Source organism: Ambystoma mexicanum, chromosome 4p (genome assembly GCF_040938575.1).
Source record: "Ambystoma mexicanum isolate Mex_15411 chromosome 4p, UKY_AmexF1_1, whole genome shotgun sequence".
Taxonomy (NCBI): Eukaryota; Metazoa; Chordata; class Amphibia; order Caudata; family Ambystomatidae; genus Ambystoma; species Ambystoma mexicanum.
The window spans coordinates 338,707,210-338,735,127 of NC_090927.1; the positions used below are offsets into that span (position 1 = coordinate 338,707,210).

The 27,918-nt window shown below is 42.1% G+C and overlaps 1 protein-coding gene across 1 annotated transcript in view; it reads left to right on the top strand.

The window, feature by feature from the left end:
• The window catches only part of APOB (apolipoprotein B), a 57,553-nt gene extending 30,796 nt beyond the window's left edge, over window positions 1–26,757 (top strand). The window contains exons 19-29 of the mRNA XM_069605884.1: window positions 1,428–1,610; window positions 2,489–2,610; window positions 4,484–4,694; window positions 5,350–5,525; window positions 7,604–7,803; window positions 10,458–10,603; window positions 11,122–11,495; window positions 12,472–20,052; window positions 21,679–21,793; window positions 22,440–22,623; window positions 24,793–26,757. Of these exons, the coding sequence (XP_069461985.1) occupies window positions 1,428–1,610; window positions 2,489–2,610; window positions 4,484–4,694; window positions 5,350–5,525; window positions 7,604–7,803; window positions 10,458–10,603; window positions 11,122–11,495; window positions 12,472–20,052; window positions 21,679–21,793; window positions 22,440–22,623; window positions 24,793–26,589 (11,089 nt within the window). The 3' untranslated portion in view covers window positions 26,590–26,757. The remainder of the gene's footprint in view (window positions 1–1,427; window positions 1,611–2,488; window positions 2,611–4,483; window positions 4,695–5,349; window positions 5,526–7,603; window positions 7,804–10,457; window positions 10,604–11,121; window positions 11,496–12,471; window positions 20,053–21,678; window positions 21,794–22,439; window positions 22,624–24,792) is intronic.
• Window positions 26,758–27,918: the final 1,161 nt, after the last annotated feature.

Consider the following 27,918-nt stretch of genomic DNA (forward strand, 5'->3'; position numbering starts at 1 on the left):
ATTTGTAGGGGAGCGGGGTGCACCTTCCCAAAAAATATAGCTATATCTTCCATGATGCTTTGCAGCAGAGATGTTTTCAGAAATGAAAAGCCAACATTTTTATTTACCTAACGGTAACACTACATGTTATACCTAGTGGGCCCAAAAGAACTTGTTGCTGCAACATGTACAGTGGCCACTGCTAGTGAGACCCAAAGAATTGAATCTGTGCAACATGTACAGTGGGCAGGGCCGAAGGCTACGGCTAGTGGGCCCTAAGGCAACCGATAGGTGGAACAGGTACTGTGGCCACGGACGAAGGCATGGCTAGTGGGCGCTTCTGAAACCTAATGGAGCAAGGTGATCAGATTAACGCAACAAAACCCTTGAAATTCAGCAGATGTGGGAAGTGATACTCATCTTAACTCTGTATTCCCCCACCCCCTGTTGCAAAGCCCATGAGCACATACATAGCATATGGGATTCACAATGACAAACAAAATTAGAGGTTGACAAGATTACTCAGTGGGTTGAACGCTTGCTGCTGCAATCTGTGTGTGATCTGCAGGTCACAGGTTCAAATCCTGGCAAGGCCAACTCAGCCATTCATCCTTCTGAGGTCAATAAATGAGTACCAACTCCAGTTGGGTGATATTGTATATATATGTGGTCTATGTAAAGTGCTTAGGTGTAAGTGGTATATAAATAGCACATCATTAATTCATAGGGGTCATCACTTGGGGGACATTGAGTTAAGATAGTCATCACTGTCCACATCCGCTGAATTTCAAGTGTTTTGTTGTGTAAAATCTTATCACCCTAACTGTCCCTTAACTAAAGTTTGTTCAGTGAAAAAAATATATATATTATATGATTGCAGTGCCTAATGTTTATTTAAGGTATCGCAATAATATACATCTGTTTTTCCTCCCTGCAAATTGTTGAACGTGATGCTCCATTTAGTCTCCTTTGCGGCTTCACACGATTTAAACTTTGTTTCTGGCTGGGCCTCTGTGCCTTATTCCTCCGGAGTCTGCCCATCGTATTCCAGCAATTCCAGCGTCTCGCCTGTGGTGCTGATTCAGTAGGCTCTGATGTTTGACTTTCAATGCAAAGCCTCTTAGAAAGTGTGTGTTCCGGCAGCATTTTCGTTTGGGGCATTAGGTGGACAGGACCGGGAGAGTTTGTGAAACGTAGGTTGATATTCTGACTAGAAGCAAAATTGATGTGAACTTTTTCATTAAAGCACCTCAGTACACAGTGGTAGCGCCAATCTGCAGGGTACTCCTAGCACCCGCACTACCTGCTTCACTCTGAACGATGGTTAGGGCAGGTCCAAGGTTGCCATATGTGTCAATGATGGCATTCATGCAATAGCATGCAGTGATAGCATGAGGGTTCTTTAAATCCCTTCCTTGAAACTAAATGTGGGTGATTTCCTTTTGCAGTAACAAGCTCCATTTGGTTTCCACCTCAAAGACAGAAGCAATGCCATCCATCATTGAGAACAGGGAGTCATGGTCTTCTTGCAAGCCTTTCTTTCCAGGTCTGAAGTTCTGCACCAACGTTGCCTACTCCAACGCCAGCTCCATCGACGCAGCGCCTTACTACCCCCTGACCGGGGAGACGAAGTAAGTCAATGTTTCCTAGACAGATGTATTGTAAGCAGTATATTCTTCCGTGGAGACTGTGCACCTGGGTGTTGACTTTTATGAGAAGTAGACATTTGAAAAATATTGAATCTTTGTCAATTTCAGGCTGCAGTAAGGAGCCTTCCTACTGAGAATGTCTGACAAAGAAACATGCAATGTTTGAATGTTGGTCACTTTTCATCAAAATATTTACTTGTAGGTAAAAGGTGAAGTTTTTTCCGTTAATCAGGAAGTGACAATAAATACTAATCAACTTTTAAGATATTTAATTTAACATCATTTAAAAGAAATATGTGAGCTGCTTCTTTAGAATTACCAGTATATTGCTATGAAAACACTGCAAATCGGGATTTTTTTTCTAAACAAGTATATTTTATAAAGAAAAAATATATTTGTAGTAAAAATAAATTCACATTTCATTTTTTTTAATGTCGCTTTTTTGAAGTATACGTTTTTTGGAAAATTATGGGCAGAAATTTAATATAACAGATTTTTCATACGTGCAAAATGTTAGCCATGACTCAACAAGTGTGCAAATCTTGAGTGTCATTGGATAGGCCATAGTGTTGTTTTTCTAGGGTTGTGTGTCCTGCAACTCTGTATCAAACATTGAATTGAGGTTTTGTTGATACTAACAAAAAGGTTCTACAACGCTATAGCGTCTAGTGTATATTTTGGACTCCTCTAATTAAAGTTCCCTTTACTTTTGTGTATGGCTAAGCGGTATGCTGTCCTGATTGTCTCCTAAAGCCTGGCAGGTGACAGGGAGGTTGAGAGAAGAGGACTTTCCTTTTAATGTGTATCTGTATAATAGGTTAGTGCATAGCATAAAGATATACTGTGTGATCATTTTTCAGATTTGAGCTGGAGATCCAACCCACACTTGAAGTCAAAGAATACACAGCAACTGCTAACTATGAGCTGAAGAAAGATGGCGGTGATTTGATTGATACCCTGAAATTTACTGCTCAAGCCGAAGGTAAAGGTTCATGAAACTGGCAGGTGTTCTATTACCCAAACATTTCCTGTATACATGGTTTTGATTCAAACTGGGCCGAACTCTCTCAGATTCTCTAATTGTGACCCCCTTCCTGTGCCACTGGTCCAGACTAAGTCCTGGGTGCCAGCCCTGTCTCGGTCACAGCTCAGACTCCTTGGAAGCTAATTCCAACTAAGCTCTGTGGCACAGCCCTTTTTCGTCTCAATCTCAGATACCTGTTCCCTTGGCCGTCACATTTTCCTACCATCAAGACTCCTTTGGCGAACATGTTCTTTACAAATACTAAATAGATGAATAACGCGAAATTGTGTTAACTCCTTGCATTTAGACGAACTTATCGCACACTGTTGTGTATGACCGCTTTTATGTTGCACACAGACATTAGGAAGTCTGTGATTTCTCATTTCATAAAATTGAAGATTTTGTCAACAAATCAATTGTTCAAGATCTGGGCATATACATTAGAGCGAGGTTTTCAATGCCCTTTGACTTGCAAACTCCGTACAAGCTTGAGTCAATGTTCCACAATTAAAATGAAGAGAAGTACACATTTTCAGACAAGCTGAGATGCTCACAATTGAAAGTATTTACCATACTGAAGTGTTGTTCTTTTGACTGTGGGCAATGCACCTGTCTGTGCAACACCACAGTCTCTCCCTCTCTCGCACACAAACTATTTCTTGGTGCCTCTGACTCTCTCTCTCTCTCTCTCTCTCTCCCTCTCTGTCTCCTTCTCTCTCTCTCTCACTCTCTCTCTTTCTCCCCCACCCTCTCTCTCTCTCTTTCTCTCCCTCTCTGTCCCTCTTTCTCATCTCTCTCTCTCTCTTTTTCTCTCTCTCTCTCACTTCCTCCTTCTATCGCTCACTCAATTTCTCTTTTTCTCTTCTTTGACCATAATTCTCACATAAGAACACCATAATCCTACCCTATATCCTGCCCACATATGAGACTGCCTGACTGTTCCCATCCTATTGTCCTCAGCGCTGTGTCTGTGTTGGTCAGGATACGCCAACCCATCTAATATGTTGTTATAGACACTTGCTGCCTGCTTCACACAGCGTTTTCCAGTGGGATTCTGCCATTATAAAACACTTCTGGGAATCAGGCCCTTGGACTTTAGTTAGTAGCCAGTACCCTTTACCTTTTTCCTGTCGAGTATGGTGCCACATATTATCATTTTCTATGAGTCTGCTGTCTTTGCCCCTGACGTTATCCAATAGCTATTGCTATTGTTTGTTGGAGCTGTTATCAAGGAATATGTTAAAGCATTGTGATAGGCAAAGAATTGTTCTGCCTAATGTGAGTTGTGACTGCCGTTGCTTGTCATCGGCACTTAGGGCCCAATATACAAAAATGTTTTCCTGTGTTAAGTCATGTGTGGAAATCAGGCCCCTAGTGAGTTACAAAAGTTCGGATGCAAATAAATAGCATATTTCATTGACTCCCCACCCCCCGCCCTCTTGCGACATGTACTTTATTGTAATAGGGTCCCAGTAAGATGTATTGTGGGTTCTTCACTGTATGTTCCTGGCAAAGCAAAGTTCACGGTTCCATCCTAATGTTTTCACTCTGACTGGCCCCCACTATTGTTCACACGTGAGGCTTTTCCCCACCTGGTGCCTTAAACAGAACTGGTAAAGGACGATCAGATGAATGCTTCAGTACATTCAGGAGGGGGTGAGGCTGGATCAATAGTGGGGTCATTGTTATGACAGTGAAGATCCACCATGTGGAAGATCAGTGGACCCAAGTCAATGTGCATCCTTGTAAATTGGTTTTCGAGTCCAAGATGGCACCCCTCTGCCCTATGGACCTTAAGCAGAATCTCATTCTGTTGATCTTTCTTCCTCAGGGTCAGAGCCATGTGAAGCCACACTCACCCTCAAGTACAACAGAAACAAAGTCACCCTGTCCAGCGATGTGCAGATCCCGAAGTTTGATGTAGACCTTGGCGTCGGCCTCAGAGTTAATGATGAATCCAGCCGTGGAAAAAAGAACTACGCCATTATCTTGGATGTTAATAACCAGAAGGTCCCTGAAATCGCCCTCACTGGGCGTATAAGGTAACCCTTGGGATCATGTGAATTTTATTGTTTGCTCCTCCTTATTGATATATAAGATGACGCATCCCTACTGACTGGATTCTCCCCTATGGATCGAAGAGTGACACCACTAGATTCCGTTCCCACAGATGGCCGGTTCATAGCACCACCTTTCAGTTTATGCTGTCAACCAAGGTTGACTTTGTTATTTGTCTTCGGTGTGATCGTCACCACCGCCCTTTTCAGTCCGATGCTTCATCCAGGTTGCACGGACATTCCTTTCCCAGTTCCAACCATGGATTCTCCTCAAGACTGAGACCCTAGTCCTGAGGGCTGTGTCAGGCCTTTTGCACTCATACCAGTCTTGTTCCCTCTCACTGCCCAATCCCATTCCCCACCTCTTCTATAGGCCAACCTCCGGCGATTCACTCCACTGATGGCAACTGTTTTACCAAAGCATGCCTGTTCAACAGTTACCCTTGTGATGATAACTCCCTCACTGGGTCCATAACTTTTTGTTAACATTTGGCGCTGTTCAGGTAGGGTGCAGTACCAAGCATTCTACAGCATCCGTGGAATAGCTGCCTTCATTGGCATACTTTGATCAGCAAAATAAGGGACCACAGTGATCCATTCTCACTGCATAACCTAAGCTTTCTGGTCTGGATTCTTGCAGATACGATGGCAGGCGGGAGGCCGTGGTGGAAGGGGTGGTCGTCATTCCTCGCCTACTGACTGAAGGCAAGGCAGAGCTCCGGCTGCAGCATTCCCCCAGTAGCGTCATGCTTCAGCTGGACACCTCGGCAGCAGTCTGCAAAATATCCGCTTCACAGAGGACGGTCTTCACCTATGGTAAGAAAACACCATCTTTTAGCATGAAAGTCAGTGTAAACGGAAGCCGCTGATGGAGAAAGCTATTGCCTATTGGCATTAATGAACTTCCAATCTGGCCAATGTTCCTTGATAATTCAGGGCTATAACATGAACACATATTTCTGATTGTGAAATGGTTCCAACAAAGTGTTCTCTGCTGGTCATCAGCAAATACCTAAAACATACATACAATTCACAATGTGGGTTGAAGCACTCCCCACCCGACGTTAGAAGGATATGGCAAGTCACCTGGGCCATGCAGACCCAGTCCTTCTCTCTATTTTCTGATGAACTAATGACTTGTCTGAGAACATTTGTTTAGAAGAAAATAATCTGACAAAGTTGACAACCATTTATTTCTGTAGCATTTTCACGCCTGGAATTGTCTTCTCGGAATTGCTTTTCGGTCTGTGTGCTAACTAGGGGTCAAGTCCTAAAAAAAAAGTGAGGGGACCCATTAGCATACCAATTGAATGTGACCTCACCAGAAATTAGCATATAAAGGTGCCCTCTGAAAAAAGTGGGCGGGGGCTTCTGCAGTGGTGCTGCTAGGTCAGGAAAAGATCTGGGGCTATGCTAATGTTGGGACTGTCGGGACTCGTGGCTAGCTAGCCTTTTGGTTGTAGCCCCTGAGCTTTTATCCAGGGCTACAACCAAAAGACCCAGAACAATAGCCCACTCAGCCTCCCCTATCAACTCCTCTGTACTTCTGAAAAAAGTGGGGGGACTCCGTCCACCATCGTGCCCCCTCAACGCGAGCCCTTGTCGTTACTGTGGCAACAAGCATTGTGTAGTCCCAGTACAGCTGTCATAAGTTATCCCAGATGTCAGGTGATGTCATTTTTGTATTGAATGTGATAACGGATGTCGCAACTGGACTTCAATAAGTCAACCAGGTGCTGCATTTTGTATAGATGTTGAAGCTTTCATGTATTACTCAGACATATTTACAGAGCATGAAACACTCCTGAAGCTGACACCAGAGAACCTGAGACGAAGGATAACACGTAATGAAAGTTGAAAGTCGAGGTTTGTCCCACGCACTGGTTGGCATGGGGACAATTAGCATTAGTTTGGAGAGGATTTACAGCACAAAAACTGAATTGCTTTATTCAAAGCTCTACAGTCCACACGTAGCAACATCGCACTTACCACACAACCGATGAGGCACTCATTAGGGACCCGAGGAAGCGCATACTCCTGATATTTTGCCACCTTATCGAAACTGTCAGCGACTCCTATAGAAGTTGAGATGCCATGAACACATGCCACTGTATTGGGAAAGCAGTTTCAATGAACCAAGTGGATCATACCCTGCACCCCACATATGTGAACACAGTCAGATGTTGCATTGATTGGGCACCAGGCTATTTTGCCAAAAGATCTGAACCATGCCTTCCTCAGATCAAAGTCAGCTGCCGTCCAGGTGAGATAGCTCAGCGAGTTAAGGTCATGCTTCAGAGATCTGTTTGCTAACCATAGTCACCTGATCGAAACCCGTGAGAGTTGATCACTGAGGTTGATTTGTGCAGCATTAAGCTGGGAATGGTAAGACCTATCAATTACTAATTTAACATTGGGGGGAATCCGGAAAGAAGAGCTATATATAGACGCATCATAATATTCTGATCATTTACTTATAAAACAAATTCTTTCCATGGTACCAGTTATTACACTGATACAAATTACTGCTTGGATTTCATATTGTAGGGATCCATTTACAACCTATAGATGGAATGTATATTCCCTTATCTAGCAAGTGCCAAGAGATGAAATATGGCAATGGTGGAAGTATGTGATAGTTGTTCCTTTGAGGATGGTTGCACAGTAGAGCGTCCCCTTTAAAATGTGAAATGTGATCAAGGAGGACCCTATATGATTTGCAACTCCCATTTCTGTGACGTTGGAGGGCTTTGCGGTTTGCTTCTGGAATGAAGCATTTCTGAAGGCATGCACTCATGCATCTAGCACTCACTGGTCACACTTTCTGTACTAATGCAAAGAATGTCGCAGAAAGACAACCTAAAAGCAATGCATGCAATCTTAATGTCTTGCAGATAATGATAAGCTTCAGGTGGAATGGAACACTGGCAGCAATACTGACCTCAAGACCATGGTTTCCAAGCTCCGTGATTTAAGTTTCAGTGATCTGTCCGCCTACCCCAAAGCTGCGGGAGAATATGCCAACGATGTGCTGGACCAGAAGGTGGCTAACACGGATATGACTCTGCGGCACATCGTGTCCCAGTCACTAGTGGTAGGTGTTGTTCACTCTGCTCACTGGAGTAAGTGTTCTCTTGCTCCCAGGGTTCGCCCGGAATCTCTATTGGACTCCCAGAGAAATCACAAACGGTTGGATGGAAATTCTTGAGCCAACACTCCTTCTCGACCGCTTAATTCCTGTGTGTAGCCATCCATTCCACCATTTTTACTCAACCTTGTCCTTAAAGATGTGGTCCAATCATATCCTAAAGAGTCTTTATCTAGCCCGCAAATGGAGCAGTCCAACGTAGACTGTTAGACCACTCCCACTCAGCAGAGCAGCAAAAGCAACCTCAGCTGCACTTTGCTGGCCACCTCAGAATGCTTATTCTGGCGTGGCCAGCAAAGTGCATTCTACGCTCGGCACCCCATCCCTGGGTATAACCCTCCCTCTTGAACAGACACACGTAGAACCACCAAACATGATGGGTGGGGATGATTGAGCCAATGTTTCTTACATTTTGGGCATGTCTCTGGGTGGCTCACCAAAGGTATATGCAACTGATGACCAAGCTATTTAAATAAATTTGAATATTAATCGAGAAAACCGTGGATTTCCTGCAATGTAGTCATTGCACTTTGAATATTAGAGTAGGATGGAAAACTCTGCTGAATGCGTTGTTCAAAATTACAACGATAAGGCTAGCGCTTGGAATTTCTTACATTGATTCTGGATGCATAACTAAGGGTTATCACTGTATGTCTTACATTGCTTCTGCATGCATAACTAAGGGTTATCACTATATTTCTTACATTGATTCTGCATGCATAACTACACACTATCACTGTCTTCCTTACATTGATTCTGCATGCATAACTAAGGGCTATCACTGTCTTTCTTTCATTGATTCTGCATGCATAATTAAGGGATATCACTCTCTTTCTTACACTCATTCTGCATGCATAACTAAGGGTTATCACTGTATTTCTTACATCAATTCTGCGTGCATAGCTAAGGGTTATCATTGAATTTCATGCATTGATTCTGTATGCATAACTAAGGGCTATCACTGTATTTCTTGCGTTGTTTCTGCATGCATAACTAAGGGCTATCACTGTATGTCTTACATTGCTTCTGCATGCATAACTAAGGGCTATCACTGTATTTCTTGCGTTGATTCTGCATGCATAACTAAGGGCTATCACTGTATTTATTGCGTTGTTTCTGCATGCATAACTAAGGGCTATCACTGTATTTCTTGCGTTGTTTCTGCATGCATAACTAAGAGCTATCACTGTATTTCTTGCGTTGTTTCTGCATGCATAACTAAGGGCTATCACTGTATTTCTTGCGTTGTTTCTGCATGCATAACTAAGGGCTATCACTGTATGTCTTACATTGCTTCTGCATGCATAACTAAGGGTTATCACTGTCTTTCTTACATTGATTCTGCATGCATAACTTTTGAGATTCATTTATGCCAGCTTTAGTGGAGGTTTCATTGGATTTGTGCTGCTCTGACTTCAATACCAGGGGCCAGATTACAGAAAATGTGCACCAGTTCAAATGCAAAGCTGCACTGTAGGAGCACTAGGGCAAAGTTTGCCCTAGTTAAAAAAAAACATCGGGGCCATATTCAAAAACATTTGCACCATGACATGTGCCATTTTTCATGGTATAAGCACTAAGGCAAAAAATAATTTGTGTAAAAAATATGCACTTTCAATGCATTTTTGAAACAGGGCAACGTTTTCCGTAATGCCGATACCATCCCTTATTAGATCTAGGGAAAACCTTGCCCTGGAATATGCCCCAACGTTTTTTTGCACCAGGGCAAATACAGTGCAAATGTGCACATTCACCGGTGCAACGGTTTTGTAGTCTTGCCCCTGAATGTTCATGCAAAGGACATGACACAAGACAAATAAAAGAGAGGAAAGGCAATGTCCACTTTGGGTGTCAAGTAACACCTGTGAGGTTATAGTAAGCTGGGGCAAGGGCAGGCTGCCTGTTCTTTACCTCCCGCCTAAATTTATGTTTCAGTGCCTCACTGTAAATCCTACTACAAGCACTGACTCAGGAATCTACCAATGGCTGCAGCTTCTGGAGATTCATGCATTGGTCTGCACAGCATGTATGGATATTTGTCAGGCTTCCCCCAGAATAGGGCAGCGGCTGCCAGCTCAGACTCTCAGGAGTACTGCGCAAGCATTGCTGCAACAGCATGGCTTCCCCCCACTGGAAGAAGTTGCTTTCCAATGATTGATGAAATATTGTTATCTCGATTATGAATGGTAGATACTGATCCACTTTGTCATCTCATCTACACCATCCGATGAATTTAGCAGATGTTTCCCAACCATGTACAGAGATTTCTCCGGTGACGTGAAAGCAACAATATTTGCACAGACCAAAAATGGCAAAATGAGTTCTTTGCAATTGCCGGTTAGTCCAGATGTTAATTCCTCTCTCGGTCGTGCAATTATAAGTCACTAAGTCACTGCAAATGTCAGTGGATAATTGCTCATCAACTGAACAAAATTGCGCATGAACAGGCTACATAGCCCGTCACTGTTGCACTTTACGTGACCCAGACACACGTTTTTTACAAAAAGTATTTGTTTGTTGTTAATATTAGATACATGATGACATAAATAAGCATTCAAAGTCTTATGTGCTATGGCTAATGCTGTTCATATTTCTTTTAGGCAACCAATAACTGGCTGCAGGAGACATCCAAAGATATCCCGTACGCTACCACGCTGCAAGAGAAACTGAGCGGCTTGCAGGAGCTGAACCTAAGGAAAATGGGATTGCCAGAGTTCACTGTTCCTGAGAACCTCTTCTTGAAGAGGTAAGAAAAGGGCACCTCAAAACTACAAGTTTGCCAGTGGGGGTAACTGATTTACCTCCAGCTAAGAGCTGGAGGAAAATCAGGCACCCACCAGCAAGAAACTGCAAGTATTACCAGCACCGGTGAAACAGGTGCTGGTAACACCGCCAATTCGCCTCATGGAGTCTTATGGGATTCAATGGAATGGGGAAAGACCGCTATTGCCTGCACCTGGAATATACCAGTAATAGCGGGATATCAGGCGATGGTAACGGTAGGTCAGTTTCCTGCTATCCCGCTGGACATAGCGGCAGGATACAGGCAAACTCCTGATGACCCCCAGTGTGTTGATGCTGTCTCAGAACACTGGAGCAAATCAACAGATGTGTTTTTAGAGCATACTCTGTGCTGTGCTGTCACCGCAAGATGTTCTCCCTGCACACAACCAATAAAAAATGCCCTATTTCAAAGCAAACCTGTACATCTGTTGGATGTAATACTTAATACTAACAGGATATTTACTTTTCTTTTTATCCCAGTGATGGAAAAGTTGCCTACACGTTCAACAAGGACAGCATTATAATTGATATACCACTTCCTTTTGCTGGAAAATCCTCCGAGCAGCTTAGGATTCCAAGGAAGGTCCGATCGCCAAAAGTGGAATTCGAAAGACTGGGTTTACGACTGGACTCTATGCTTCATGAGATCCCACAGTTTACCATTCCAGAGTCGTACCCTCTGCGCGTACCTATGCTTGGAGTCTTCTCACTCTCAACCAATGTGTACAGCAACTATTACAACTGGTCAGCCTCCTACACCGGGGGCAACACCACCAAGGATGTCCTGGAGTTCACTGTCGACTATAAAATACGAGCAGACTGTGCCTTGGATCTCCTCTCTTACAACGTGGGCGGTAAGAGAAACCAAAAAATGCAAAAATTATTATCTGGTTCCTTAGGGGAAAATTGGAAAATATTCGTTTTTTTCATTATACATTCTTTCTTCCAAAAGTAAGCACATCATTTTATATTATTCATATACTTTACTTGCTTTTGTCCTCTCGTATCCTTTCTTCTGTTCCTGTCTATCCTCCCAAATCAGGAACATTTTGTATTCGCCACAGACTTTTACAGCGGTTTCCTTTAGGAACCCAAATATCCCTTTGTCACGTGTTCTGGATCTGGAAGAGAACACGCACCTGGTTTTTGACCGCCTGCACATTTCTCTTTCTTGTTTGTGCTTGGTCTTTCAAGGGTGGTTTTCTTGCCTTCTGAACTTTGCCAATTTATGAGCTTGTCCTTAGCTCCTCTCTCAGATTTTCATGACGAGCCCTTTCTTCAGGGCCCCACTCACATTTCCCTTGCAAAAGCTTCCAGGCTGATGGTTCGCATCTCACGCACCTGGCCTAACATTTCATCTACGTCATACAAAGAAACTCATGTACTTCGCAACGTTCTCCAAGCGACTTTCCCAATACCTTCATTTAGAGTTGTACGTCCTGCATCTAGTGCACTCTGATTGACCTTCTGCAAATTACGTTTTCCCCCTTTGCTCCATCCAATTGTCCTTGGTACTCTTGGCTACTTTGAGGAACCCACTCACTTAAGACCACTGAAGTCAGATGATGCTAATTTTGAATGGTCAACTCTCCAATGTTCTTCTTTGGTTCATTATACGGTGCTGCTGCAGTTTGCATCTTGGCTCTGGCTTTATTTAAGGAAATGCATAAATCCTATCAATGGTATGTCTTAATATTAGATGCATAACTTTCACACTCTAACACAAGTGATTTGTACCAGCACCTGCTTTCATGTTACCAACTGCAAATTGACCATTGAACAAATTGGATTATTTGAACTCTAAATATGTTCTGCTCTTTCCTTCTTTAGAGAACCTTGTCATATCTTATGACCAGATGAATGTTTATCGAATGTTGAATGAAGCATACCTGCGGCACAGCCTCCTTGAGTACACGTGGAAAGCCAAAGAAACATTCAACATTGACACAAATCCACTCTATCAAAGCTCTTGTCAATTCGATGTATCAAGCATTCTAGGAGTAAAGGCCACTGGTTCGTGTTCGATGGATGGAAAACCAAAAGGCAACGGCTTTGACTTAAGTCACAATTGTGATGGGCAGCTCAGAGTGGCATCTCTGTACTCTAAAATTGGACACACCTTGACCCTTTCAATCGACGCGGACACGCTTGAAACAGCAACGGAATCAAACCTGAGGTTTGACTCCTCTTACCTCCAGGCTACCAACAATATAATTGGCCGATACGCCGATGCCTCTCTGGACTTGGTTTCGACCACTGATGTACAAAGTGGAGCCCTGAAAAACACCTTCTCATTAAGCTGCAAAAATAGACAACTGACACTTAAATCTGACACCACAGGCAGATACCAGAATGTGGCAGCCCTTAACAAGGTGGAGATGACGCTATCAGGACAGATGGCAGCAATTCGTTCGGAATATCAGGGCGACTATAAACGCAATCGATTTTACACCCTACTATCAGGCTCCCTAGGATCAAATGGCCTGGAACTGAATGCAGACATTAACTTGAACAACCAAGTCAACCGGGCAGCCCACAAAGCTACATTAGAAATTAATGGAAATGCACTGTCCACCAGCGCAACTACAAATGTCAATTTCAGCCCACTAACACTTGATAATGAACTAAATGCTGGGATTGATGCCTCAGGTGCCACTATTAAAATGACAGGCAATAGCCGCTACAAGCAAAACAGTGCAAAAGTCACCATAGATGGGAAAGCTGCCCTAACAGATTTAGCCCTAAGTAGCACCTATCAAAGCACTATATTGGGAATAGATAGCAAAAATCTTTTCAATTTCAAAGTAAACAAGGATGGGCTCAAGTGTTCAAACAATTTGCAGGGTTCATACGAGGAGATGAGAATGGAATGCAACCACGACCTCAGTCTTGCTCTTACAGCATTGAGTTACACTTCAAAGATTGAGGGCACCCTAAGCACTGGCAAGTCGTACAAGCAGAGCCTTGATTTGCAGATTCAGCCATACACCCTCATGGCAAATGTGGAAAATGACTTCAAGTATGGTGATGCTGATTTGACGAACAGAGGAAAGTTTCTGCTGGAGCCATTCAAAATGAATCTAGAAGGTGACATGCGAGGGGCCTTCAAAAAGGATGAAATTAAGCATGCCTATAGTGTGGCCTTAGCTGACCTGACTGCAAATTTTAAATCAGACACCATTGCAAATATCCAAGGGAGTGCCTATACCCACAATGTCATTCTTGACATTGCAGGGTTGTCTGCATCATTTAGGTGTAGCACAAATTACGCCTGCAAGTCTTTGCGTTATACCAATGTTGTGCGTTCAGTTGTGGCCCCATTCTCACTCCTTCTTGATGCCCATACGACTGGGGACGGAAGGCTGTCATTTTTGGGAGATCACACCGGAGAGCTGTATAACAAATTCCTCTTACGTGCAGAACTCTTCTCTTTCTCTCTTTCCCATGATTACAGAGGCTCCACTGGGCATATATGTGGGTCCGGAAAAGCACATAGCACTCTGATTGACAACAAGATCAATGTACTCTTTACTCCATCCGAGCAGTCAAGTTCATGGAAGCTAAAAACCAAGTTGGACAACAACGGGTACTCCCAAGATATAAATGCTTACAATGATGCTGAAAAGCTTGGTGTTAATCTCAAGGGACAAGCTCTAGTCGATTTCTCCCTTCTGGATACACCAATAGACCTAGGATTTGCAGAGCACAATCTGGTTGATCTTTTGGATTTAAGAGATACTGTTGGCCAACCTCAAGAATTTAGCATCTCCGGCTCTGTAAAGTATGATAAGAACAAAGATGTCCATGTCATAAACTTGCCCTTCTTTGAAAGTCTGCCGGTTTACTTCGAACAGGTCAGGGGCATTGTTCTATCTGCCCTACAGTCCCTCCAAAATTATCTAAAGGGCATCAACATTGATCAGGTGATAAGGGCATACAAATCCTCACTGGACAGAATTCCACAGCAGCTCAATGACTACATCAATACAATAGACTTTGAGGGCACTGTTAATGATGCCAAAGAAAGAGTGCTCGCTTTCGCAAAGGAGTACAGAATGACTGCGGAAGATCTCGAAAACGCATTGGAGAATGCAAAGATCAATTTTGAAACTGCTATCGCCAAACTGCAGGATTACCTCTCAGAGCTAAATGAATACTTGAGGCAGAATGTAGATATCTATGAACTAGGCACAGCTCTTGAAAGCCTCATCAACCAAATAGTTGAAAAGCTGAAGGAACTAGACAAACAGTACGACATCAGCAAAAGCACTATTCAAACCATTCAAGAACTTCAGAAGTTTGTTAATCAGCTGGATATAAATGAATTAGGAAGTGCAGCATCAGCATGGGCCCAAGATATGGAAGCAAAATATCACATTAAAGCAAGCATTCTAGACAATCTAGAGAAGCTAAAGAGCCTGCTGAACAATATCAATGCCCAGAAAATTGCAGCCAACATAAAGAAACAGCTGAAGGCTATTAAAATACAAGAGTATGTCGAGAAATTCAAAGACTCAATTCCAATTGAAAAACTGAGTGCTGTTCTTGAACAAATCAAAAATATTGTGTTAGTCTTGTTGGAAGACTATGATGTGACTGAGAAGATTAATGCCTTCGCAGGGAAAATGCAGACTCTTATTACAACCTATGAAGTTGAAAAGCATGCTCAGGTTCTTGTGGATAACTTTATAAAGCTTGTTAACCAATATAAGGTGAAAGAAACAGTGAAAAAGATAACCGCCATGTTTAAAACCGTGGACTTTAAATCATGTTTTGAGTACCTGATCAGGAAAATTGATGAAGCCGTTCAAGAGGTCAAGTCTTATGACTACGAGAAGCTTGTCCAAGATGTAAACGTATTCCTAGACCTAATGATCAAAAAAATCAGGTCCTTTGATTATGGAAAATTTGTGGACCAGGCAAACGAGAGGATAAGGGAAATAACACAAAAGATTAACACTGCTATCAATGATCTCGAACTGCCCCAAAAAGCAGAAGTGCTTAAAGAATACATGAACGATATTAAAAATGTGATCTCCAAATTCCTGGAGCAACTAGGCAACACCAAACTTGCATCCATAATTGAGTGGTTCAGAGATCTACTGAGCTCAACATCCCTAAATGAGATGAAAAAAGCAGCAGTTGAGACCCTTGAGGATGTGCGGGACAGAATTTACAGAATGGATCTTCAAAGGGAATTCCAGCAGATTTTGCACAAGCTGAGCCTAATCTATAATAAGATGGTCACACATATTTCAGAACAGTGGAAGGAGGCGGCTGAACAGATCACAGCCCTGGGGGTCGAGTATGACTTGAACGAAGTGGCTGATAAGATTAATGCATTAGTTGAACGTGGTCTAAGTGCTCTTATGGAAGCAACCTTCCAGACTCCAAGCTTTACTGTTCCGTTCACTGACTTGACCATTCCGTCAGTCACAATTAATATGAACAGACTTAGGGAGATAACAATTCCTACAAGATTTGACACACCAGAATTTACCTTTTTCAACACCTTCCGTGTGCCCTCCTATAGAATTGATCTGAATGAAATAAAGCAGAAGATTGTGCGACTAATTGATCAAATAATGTACAGTGAGTTCCAGTGGCCTTCTTCAGAAGTATATTTTAAAGATTTCAAAATGAAGGATATGCTCTTTGCTGATGTCCCTTTCCCAGATTTACAGTTTCCTGAACTACAGCTGCCAGAAATAGCCATTCCAAAGTTAAACCTCGACAGCTTTCAATTTCCTAACATTGAAATACCAGAGTTCCAGTTGCCACAGATTCCACATACAGTGACAGTTCCAACATTTGGCAAACTTGCTGGAGAATTTAATGTAGTTTCTCCATTTTTTACACTTAAATCAAGTGCTGACCTAGAGAATACTACCATTTCGGAAAACACCCCAGAATTTGTGGCTTCTCTGTCAGCTCTTACAAAATCTAAACTCGAGATGATAGAATTCACTTTAGTTGCAGATGCACGTGTGTCTGCGCCCAGGATGGCTCAGTTGATTTTCACAGAATCTGTGAAGGTTTCACATAAATTAGTCAAGGTCGACCACAAGAGTGAAGTCACCTTTTCAGGTAACTATGTCCAGGGTAAAGGGGAAACAACAGCTAGTCTGCACACAGAAAAGAATTCAGCACAGTTGCGCAATGACATTAAAGTGATGCTACAGAGGAAAATTACCATCGACATGAACACAAGATATTCACATGAACTGAACATCCCAGAAGTTGATCTTTCAAGCCACATTGAACTTCAGAATGAGCTGAACACATTGGTGGAGGCAGGAAAAATATCACTGCTGTCCTCTGGTAAAGGAAATTGGAAATGGGCCTGCCCTAACTTTTCAGATGAAGGTACCCATGAATCTAACATCAAATTCATTGTGAAGGGAGGCACCATTGAAATTTCTGGTTCAAATAAAGTCAATGACAAGTACATGAAACTTGATCAAAATCTCAAGTACAATTCTGGTTTCTTAAGTTTTGCCTCCCTTGATATACAGTCAGAAGCTGAGTCGCAGTATGTGGGGCGAAGTGTCCTCACCATACAAGGAAGTGGACAGCTGGACAATCTGAAAGCACAACTGACAGCCACTCACAATGCAGAACTTGCCGGACGAGCCACTGGCACAATAAGCAATTCCTTTTCCTTTTTGGTGCAGCCTTTTGAGATCAATCTGTCAACAAACAACAACGGAAACCTAAAGGTTGCTTTCCCAATGAAACTGACAGGCAAAATTGAGTTCTTAAACAATTATGCCTTCCTTCTGAATTCAGCGGCACAGCAAACAAGCTGGCAAGTCAATGGCAGGTTTAACCAGTACAAATATTCCCACACTATTTCAGCAGGCAACACTAAGGATGCCGTGGAAGCACGCGTGGCAATGAACGGTGAAGCAAACCTCGACTTCCTAAATGTTCCTGTTACTATTCCGGAACTCCAAATTCCGTACTCTGCATCTAAGACTCCTGAGGTGAAAGACTTCTCTCTGTGGGAAAGAACGGGCTTGAAAAACTTCCTAAAGACAACCAAGCAAGCTGTTGACCTGAACGTTAATCTCAAGTATAAGAAGAATGAAGATAGGCATGCCATCCCGTTTCCTCTGGGCACACTCTATGACACAATTAACCAGAACATGAAAGTCCTGAACAAGCGTTTTGAGAAAGAGAGGGACAATACAATTGCTGCTCTTATGGATTCATACAACAAAGCCAAAGCAGAGTTTGAGAAGTACAAAGTAGAAAATGCTGTGAACAAAGTGCCAAGAATTTTCAGAATTACTGGATATACCATACCCCTTGTTAACATTGAAGTGTCTCCTTTCACCGCAGAGCTTCCAGCATTTGGGTACGTAGTTCCAAAGGAAATCAGAACTCCAAGCTTCATGATTCCAGTGGTGGGATTTTCGGTTCCTACCTACACCTTAGTCTTGCCGTCTTTGGAAATGCCAGTGCTTCACGTTCCACTCACTCTCCGGAGACTCACGTTGCCTCGCTTCAAATTACCAAATGCAAAGAATGAAATTTTCATTCCAGCAATGGGAGATCTAACTTATGATTTTTCATTCAAGTCCAATGTGATTTCCTTGACCACAACAGCAGGCCTGTTTAATCAGACCGACATATCTGCCCGCTTCAGCTCAGCCTGCACTTCAGTCATCGAGGCTCTGCAATATAAGTTGGATGGAACCACAAGCTTGACAAGGCAAAGGGGGTTAAAACTAGCTACAGCGTTGTCCTTGAAAAATGCATACGTGGAGGGGAATCATGAGAGTTCTGTGACTTTTGCAAAGAAAAACATTGAAGCCTCAGTAACAACAGCAGCCAAAGTAAATGTGGCAGTACTGAAGGTCAATTTTAAGCAGGAACTGGCAGGCAACACAAAATCCAAGCCAACTGTCTCATCAAAAATAAATCTCGATTATGAACTAAATGATGCCACGTATGGCAATGCCGCCAAAGGAACCATCGAGAACACATTCAGTTTGGAAGGTCTGTCCAATTACCTTTCAGTTGAAACATCAACAAAAGGTGATATCGGTGGAGTATTGTTCTCAAAAAAGAAATTCTCTGGCAAACTGAGCAAGGAAGCAACTGCGTACCTAAATGCTAACGGAGCTCGGTCAACAGTGAAGCTCGAGGGTAACACTAAAATTGACGGTCTTGGAAGTGCAGACTTGAAAGAATCCCTAGCCATTGAAGCTTCCCTCCGTCGCGTCTTTGCAGTGTGGGATCACACAGGGAAAAACAACTTCAAGTATCTGCCCTCTTTTTCAAGCAAGGGAACTCAGACAAGTAAAGCAACATTTGAGCTGTCTCCTTGCAATCTACAAGCAAATGTTCAGCTGCAGGCTGATCAACCAAATACTCCCATAGATGCAATAAGCCAGAACCTTATTCTAAGCTTGACCTGTGAAAAGCAGACGTTTGCCTGGAAGGGAGTCGGTAACATTTACTCAGTAGTCCTCAGTCATGATGTGCAACTGGCCAATGATAAGGCAGAGGTACGAATGGATGTTGCTGGGTCTGTGCAGGGACACGTGACATTCCTAAAGTCAGTCATTCTTCCAGTTTATGACAAAAGTTTGTGGGACATTTTGAAATTCGACGTTACCACCAATGTGGACAAGAAACAGTACGTCAACAGCTCAGCATCAATAGTCTACACTAAAAACAAAGAGGGATACTTCTTTGCCATACCTGTTGAAAAACTTACTGACGGAGTGGTAATAACAATCCCACAGTTAGACTTGCAAGTGCCGCAATGGATGAGGGAACTCCCAAGTAAAATGAGTGAGATTCAGCTTCCTGATTTGACTGACTTTAATATTCAAAGAGACATGCCCTCTTCATTCCACATCCCGGGATTCCAAGTCCCCTTCACAACTTTGAAAGTCCCCTCCTACGAAGTTGATTTTAGCAAAATAAAGGTTCCCAAAAAGTTGACCATTGTACCCTTTGATCTTTCATTACCAGCAATGCCAAAAGTAAGATTTCCAAAGGTTGATGTTGGTGCACGATATTTGATGCTGGAAGAGTACAAGATTCCATACTTTGAACTAACCGTTCCACAGTTCGAATTAACGCTCCCTGAGTATACCCTACCCAAAAGAATCGAAGCACTGGACTTGAACGAAATGGCCAAAAAGATTGCAGATTTTGAACTTCCCACCATTACAATTCCAGAGCAGAAGATTGAGTTTCCACCTCTCAAACTTAACTTGCCTGGAGGTCTGTTTATTCCAGCCTTCGGTGCTCTGACAGGATCTGTTAAGGTGGCAACACCAATATACACCGCTTCCTGGTCGGCCACTCTTCGAAATGCAACAAACTCGCTTGAGGCCTCCATTGATGCGACCTGCAGTTCAACTTTACAATTTCTAGAGTATGATCTTGATGGTAAGGAACAGTTTTTCAATGTTGCCTCATAATGCATAATATTTTTCCCTTATGGCAGTTTTAGCTCCAGCATTTTGTATGGTAATGTCCATTACTGTGTGTTATTTACTAGCAAGACATTTTTGCACATTGGGCCTTATAGCAGTATGGGAAAAATGATGAAGTGGGCCATTTACCTTCAGCTATATGCTGGAAGTGCATTCTCTACTTTACCTCCAAAAGTCATTGGTTTTACCCCAACGGAATTACCACTTGCAGTAAATCTGATTAGATCCCTATACATTTCTATGGAATCCAAAAATGAGGATTAACAGCACTCTTACCGCGCTCGTGATCCCACTGTACCGTACATTCACAGGTGCGAGTGGCCGTTACAGTAAACAAGTTTGCCAGAAATTCCATTGGAATTACTGCAAAACTCATGATGAGGTGCATTGTTTAACAAAAGCTTATGGAGCAACATAATAAGGTTTGCAAAAGGCCAAAAAAGCAGTGCAGCATGTTTTATTAATAAACATCTTTCAAAATGATGCTTCCTTTGATGAAAACCTTACGGATGCGATTTGTTGTAGTGAAACAACTAACTGTAAGTATGAAATACACAAGTTATGGTTGCTCCAAAAAGGCAAAGTGATTTCAAGTCTGTAAATCGTGGCAATAGACCTGTTCCCTTTAGTATTGGACCCAACATGTGATATCAATATTATACCACAGGTAACATATATACAATTACCCAGTAATTCCTGGAGTGACGTCACATTTTCAAGTCACAGTATCTTTAATCTTCACTTTTATGTTATACCACTAGAACAAACGAATATGCATAGCGCATTCCCTCTATATAAACAAATGATCACGTGTAGGGGGGAGCTATAAATCCCTTGAATTGAGCCCCAGTTCTCACTAATGATCACAGAATATAAAAATACTACATGGCTCATAAAAAAACATATTTAATATATATGTGTACATGTATACTTGGCGTTTGTTTGAAGATAAACTACAATCTTATACCATATGCAGGCAAAATGCAGTATATTTAAGTATATGCATGCACACACAGACACACCGTGTACCACACAGTCTCGAGAGCCTGAACGCCACGCCAATGCATAGACACGTGTTCCTGATGAAGAGTACAGAGCTCGAAACCTGCCAAGCACTACAGACGTCTGCAAGAAAACATGGAACTGCTTTGCATGAATGTGTAAAGATGTATTGTGAAATAGTGCCTTCATGATTACAAATGGATCACTGAAAACCGTGTTCCATAAACAGATCTATTTTAATGAGCAGTAAAAAAAAAATGAAACAAGTAAATGAACAGTTTATATTTTGCCCTGGGAGGAGAGCCTATTGGTTTACTGTTTTCATTTAAATTACATTGAGGAGTTTGCAGATTTCCCCTGCACAGACTGTTCACTGGCAGATGGTTAGGAAGCCCCTCAGAAAACAAATATTCAAAATAAACGCCACAAACCAAGTAACAGAGTGCCACGTAAACCGAGCATGGCTTCTCCCGGAAGTAGTCATGGAGCGAGCTTATAAAACAAGAGTGTCTTTAAAACTGAGAAAACTACAATAGAACACTTTGTCCAACTAATACAACTATCCTCATTCTTTCAGCTACTGCTACCAGCAGCGTCGAGGGCAGCACACTGAAACTTATTGGAAAAGGCACTCTTTCTCATGTGGACCTGAGTGCTGACTGGCAAGAGGATGTCACCTTTGCAGGTCTGAGGTAAGGCGTGGCCTCATGTACCAATGATCCCTACGCGGAGCCAGATAGCGATTGAAGCCCTACCAGATAAATGACTTCATCACATTTTACCCAACACAATGCTGCTTTCTGATTCGCGCAATGGTGCCACCAGTCTAATTATGTACACCAATCATATCTGCATCAGTTATACATGTGCATAGCCAATCATTGGCTGTATCACGCAACAGTCCCCACACATGGGTCTTTTGACACATCCAGAGGCTTAAGATCAGTGGGATGTCCAGCTTGATTTACCACAGCCATATGGATGTTGAGTGGGTACCGGCCACTGCTAATCTGTTCCACCATGGATTGGTGGTCTGTGTACGCATCAGCAACCATAGGGGTGCATGGAACGCTATACTAAACTCCAACAAAGAAAGAAATAACAACCATGAGGCAGTCTCATCTAATGTATCTAAATTGCAGACATCTGAGGACACTTGGCAAATATGTGCTTTGGACACTCAGTACGTCCCCTCTGGTTGCAAATCCACCCGTATGCATTGCTATCGCCGGACACACTCAAACATGCACACACATGTATCCAGTGCATGGTATTGCATGGATTGCGGGTAACACATGTCTTTTAATCTATTTTCTTCCCACATTGATTTTCATCTAGACTGCCAAGCCACTCAATAAGAATGGATATCAAAAGCCCCACCTTTGCTGATCTCGAAATACGTTGCCAGCACGAAGGAAATAAACTTTCCTCCTCCGTGTCTTCACCTTCTGCCGGCACACTGGGGCTGCTCATGGAAAAGGACACAAGTATCATCAGAGCAAAAGTGTACAGCCGCACTCCTGTGAGTACAGCCTCGTCTTTTACAGTCTATGCCCATGATCATGTGCCCCAAAAAATATCTTGCATAGATTAGATCTGTGATTTCAGCTACTGCCATTGGGTTTTATAATGTAAACCTAGCACCATTTATAAATGTCAAGGCACATACATTGGGACATTGTTCATTCAAATACCAGGCAAAATATTGGATGTGCTAGCTTGGGCATAGCATATGCACATTTCGCGTACACACAAATCTGGCCCCTTAGAAATGTTGGGATGATTACCGAAACATGCAACAGGACAATTCAGGCACAACTGTATGATTTGTGGGCTTCTCCGCCAACGTCAAGGAGTAAGCCTTGCTGTTGGCGTTGCAGCCCACAAATCAGAAATGTTTGCCAATTCAACCTTTAGGATATCCTTGCCAATGTCCAGTAAAAGCATATCTGCTCTGTTACAGGACACATCCAAAGAGATGCAGTTTACATCTGAGCTATTTCATGAAACCCTTAGTTATTGCTCCTGATCGTGGCCTTTTTCGTTCAGAGGGACAAGACTCAACTCCACAATAACCTGATTTTAATTAGCAGTGAATATATTGGGCATCACCTGCATATCAATTAATAAGATACACATGTGTGCCCTTTTATGTATTACCTTGAGTGACAGCATTCCAATTTCCACTGCAAAAGTGGCAGCACAGACAAAGTACTCACTCGTTTGGATGCCCTTAGAAAATCAGTGGCCTACTCTCAATGTAACCTGACATCAATCAAGTGCATCATCAGAAATTGAGAGAATCTCATTCTGATTTTGCAAATTACAGGCCCCATACTGGTGCTTTTGCTCATAGTGAATACAAACTAGAGCTCCTTTAAATGAATATAGACTCGATTTATGAGCATTAGCAGCAAATGTAAAATGCTCTCTGAGTTGAAGTGTGACAGATTGGCCACTTGGACGTGGCCCTGGTTTTATCCCGGATAAGGAGATTGATCATGTCTGTTGGCCTAGGTGCTAATGTCTTGCCACATTGTGCTGACCAATCCCAAGGACTATGCCACAAGTTTTTCCTCCAAAGGGGGAATGCATTTCAAGCTATTGCCATTGGAATGTATTGCCCTGGGCAGGCAGACTAATTAGTAGCTCTTCAATGCCACCAGGGCACACATTCTTGCAACCAGCACTGCTTTGACAGGGATTTGATTTTTCATGTTCCATATCAACAGTCTTCAAGAGAGCATTGATGGTGCTTCCCTTGCTCCAGGCTCTGTTATGACACCTGTCACCATTTCCAATTGCCATTGTGTCTTATTATAATTGGATAAATGCCTCCATTAACATTGGGGACGTAATGTATAGGAATGCCGATAAGTAAAAGTACATGTAAGATAAAACAAGAGATTGAAGGGTAACAATTGTGTATACATATACAAGGTACACAGTAAACATGTAAAATAGCTTCGTATGGTTTAACAATGTGGATTACATTTTCATATTATGTCGTGTCAAATGCTTTCTATATAACACTCATGAAAATGTTTCAATGTTGTGGCCTTTTCCTAATCGGTTCTCACTTAGGTATTGGTAGTTGCTTCTCTGTTTGGATAGGTGGGATGTTAATTCATAATTATATAGACTGCCTTCCAAGGCTGGCGGCACAAACAGAAAAAGATTTTGGGCTGAGTTTCTGAAGTCAGAATTGTTTTGATCAAGGAGACTTGGAGAAGCAAAACTAGCGCGTATGCAGATTGTTCCCCGAGGATTTTGTAAATCACATTTCCTTTAGTAAGTGTTTATAAAATTCCCAAATTGGAAGATATTAATAAAACGAAATACAGCACAAAAGAATTAAAAGTGAATTTAAGATGGCAAACCAAAACTATTCATAAAGAAACCCATAGGATCAATGAGACCTGCAAACTCGTGGATAACAATTCATAAAGCAGAAATCACTTATTAGAGCTGTAAAGAACTACTTGGAATGCATGCGACAAATCGCTCTTTTAAAATTGTTTGCCTACATGTCTGTCTATGTGATATTGCTGTAATATTCCTACTCCATGTCTCAACATGTTGTCATCCTACCAACTTAAGTTTTAGAGGTTGCTGCCATGTTGAATGTTCATGTACATTGATGTCACTCTTTTTTCCATCCACCTTACATCCCTTCATGTCTTCTTTACAGACTTCCCCCGGGAAGGATCTGGACATCCTGAAGAGTGAGGTATCCTTGAAGAACCCAGAGCAGATTCAGATTAAAACCAGCTGGAAAGAAAAAGCTGCCACAGACATACTGATGGGTATGAAGGACCGACTCCCTCAGATGTCTGACGCTGTATACAATGTTGTCAACAAGTACCACAATGAACATTTGGGCATGGACCTCAAATCAGCTTCTCTGAAGATGAAGAACAGCATGGAAAATGGCATTGACAAAGCGTACAAGGAAGCCGCTAAAACGATCGACGAAATGGATCAGAAACTTCGTTCGGCAGCAAGAAAGGCTGGCGACAGGTATCAAGATGTAAGAAGCAAGGCTGAGCAACTGTACCAAGATCAGGCACCTTCAATGGACTACATGCAGATCCGATCAATGTTCCTTGACACATCCATTACTGTACTAAGGGAGTACCAGAAGCAAATTCAGGGCATTATTGATGCAGCAATACAGATCTTGAAGGTCACTAAATTCCAGTTGCCTGGCCAGACAAAGCAGTACACTGGAGAAGAACTGTACACCATGGCTGTTGAGCAGGTGATCCAAAAAATGCAACAGTATTTGGATGCACTGATTCAGTATGTGAGTGAGTTGGAAATCACAGTTCCTGGTACGGACAAAAGCATCCAAGGAAAGCAGGTGATTGAGCAGATAAAAAAGCTTCTGAAAGAATTACAGCAAAGAGCCAAAAGGGCATTGAACACACTTAAAAAATTAAGCTGGGAAGAAAAGCTCAAACAAATAAACCAATTTTTCCAAGCAAACTTTGAAAGGGTTGAAGGCATCTTTCAGACCTTGAAGGACATCAGATATGAAAACATCAATATGCAAGCACAGGAGATGTATAAAAATGTCATGCACTCAGACTATGCCAGGCAGATTGAAGTATTTGCATTGGACCTGAAGGAAATTACCTTTCAGATGCGAGAGATGAGTCAGGATGTGCTCAAGGACCTCTCAGAGAAGCTGCAGCAGCTCCTAGATTACATAAAAGCTTTGCGTGCAGATTATTGGGATCCTACCATAGTTGGATGGTCAGTAAAATATTATGAAATTGAGGAGAAGGTGCTTGAGCTTCTCCAGCAGATCTCTTTGAAGGACCTTTATGAGAAATACATTCAAGAAAACTATGAACTTGTCCTACAGCTGATAAGCAATGTAAAAGAACTCTTGGAAAAATATGGGAAGGAGTACTATGACCATGTTAATGATCTGGTGACAGATGCAGAAGGGAAAGGTAGAAAAAAGATATCAGAGCTATCATCCATCACTCAAGAGAAGATCCGTGATTGGTCTGCCACGGCCAAAGAGAATGCTGCAGAATACAATGACTTTCTGAAGGCAAAGTTGCAGGAGGCGTACATCCAGCTGGCTGAATCCTATGACAGGTTTATTGCTGAAGCGAAGCGATTAATCGATCTGTCAATTGAGAAGTATAACTCTCTCATTGAGTACATCCTGCAGCTTCTCCAAAATATGCAGACTGCAGCCTCTGGCAGTGTCAAGCCATACATATCAACCCGCAAAGGAGAGCTCAAAGTAGATGTTCCACACCCCTTTAAATGGCAGTCCTTCAATGAGCTCCCACAATTGAGAGATGATTTCATAAGCAAGAAAATGGAAATAGTACAAATGTTGATTCGGGAAGGCATCGATGAAAGTTCCAAGAAGTGGGAAGGACTACAGCAGTTTATTGATGAGCAGCTTACTGAAGGAAAGCTTAGTGTTCAGCAAATCATTGAAAACATCCAGCAAAGCTTATAAAGCTTAAAAGACAATACATAGACAGAGACATACATCTGTTTCACTGCATACATTTAAAGATCATTCAAATTGGCCCATTGTTCAAAAGGAAAACGACTTGTATATTATACTATTTTCCAAAAATCAGCATATATGCTATTTTCAAATAAACACAGTGTTCTATGTTTATGAGTATGCATTTTTTGTAGTTGATAGCAATGTCATAAAATGCACTAGAATTTTCTACAAAGACTGCTTGAACAGACAAGTTATACTCCTATCGGAACATCAAGGTTTAAACTGTTTGACCATCCCAATTTTGATATGTTCTTCTATTGCATAATGTTTGCATCATCACACATATAGCAGAATGCCTTACCAGTAGCCCAGTGGGAACTAAGCCCTGATAGAAGATATTAGCAATTAGTAGTTGTTTTTTAATATTCATTGTTTATTTGGATAGAACAAAGCATACCATAAAACATAACAGCAAAGGTAATAATAAACAATGTTACAAAACATTTAAAATATCCTTGATTAGGCCCACAACCATAAAAATACTTCAATGCTCAAGATCTAACAGATCTTAATAAAGATTCTCTCCAAAACAGAGCACGTTTGAAAAAAGTCAATACAACCCAACCCACTTGTACAGGTTCCGCATGCAGCAAATAATACAATGCAGGCTCGTAACAACGAAAGACCAAACCCAACAATCCAGATTTCAGAGTATGTTCTCTAATGATAGAAAAAGCTGAACAAAACATAAAAAGTGTGCCAAGTTCACCTTAGGTCCCCCACAAAGCAAACATGAGTGGTTCAAAGCCCCCTTGAGCCTTGCCACCACCACAGCTCTTAAATTAATACAGTTAAAACATGCCCTAGAAATAAGTATACGTTGATACGGATGATGAGCCCAGCTCAAATACCTCTGAAGGCTAGGAGAAAAAGTTATCAAATGTTTTCTATTTGCAGGCTTCATGATCTCCAAAGTCTCTCTCTTGGTCAAAAGAAAACGGAGCACACTGTTTTTTGCACATCCTTCTTAGAAAGAGAGGGATCCCTGCACACAAGATAACTAACCAATTCCTGAGTCAAGGTAACTTTGGTATTATCCCAAATTATTAGCCAATGACTGGCAGGCATACCTGCAATCAGATCAATAAGAAAGCAGCAGCACAGTTCTTGATGAACTGCGAAATTGGGGGCATACTCTGGTAACCGCAAAGTTCTCTTAAAAAACGTTTTCTCAGCCACCTGGATAGGATCAGTTTTGCCAAACCGTCACAGTTCCATGCCATGTCTTGCCCTGAAAGACTTTGAGTACTAGATCAATCGGTTTCATTTTAA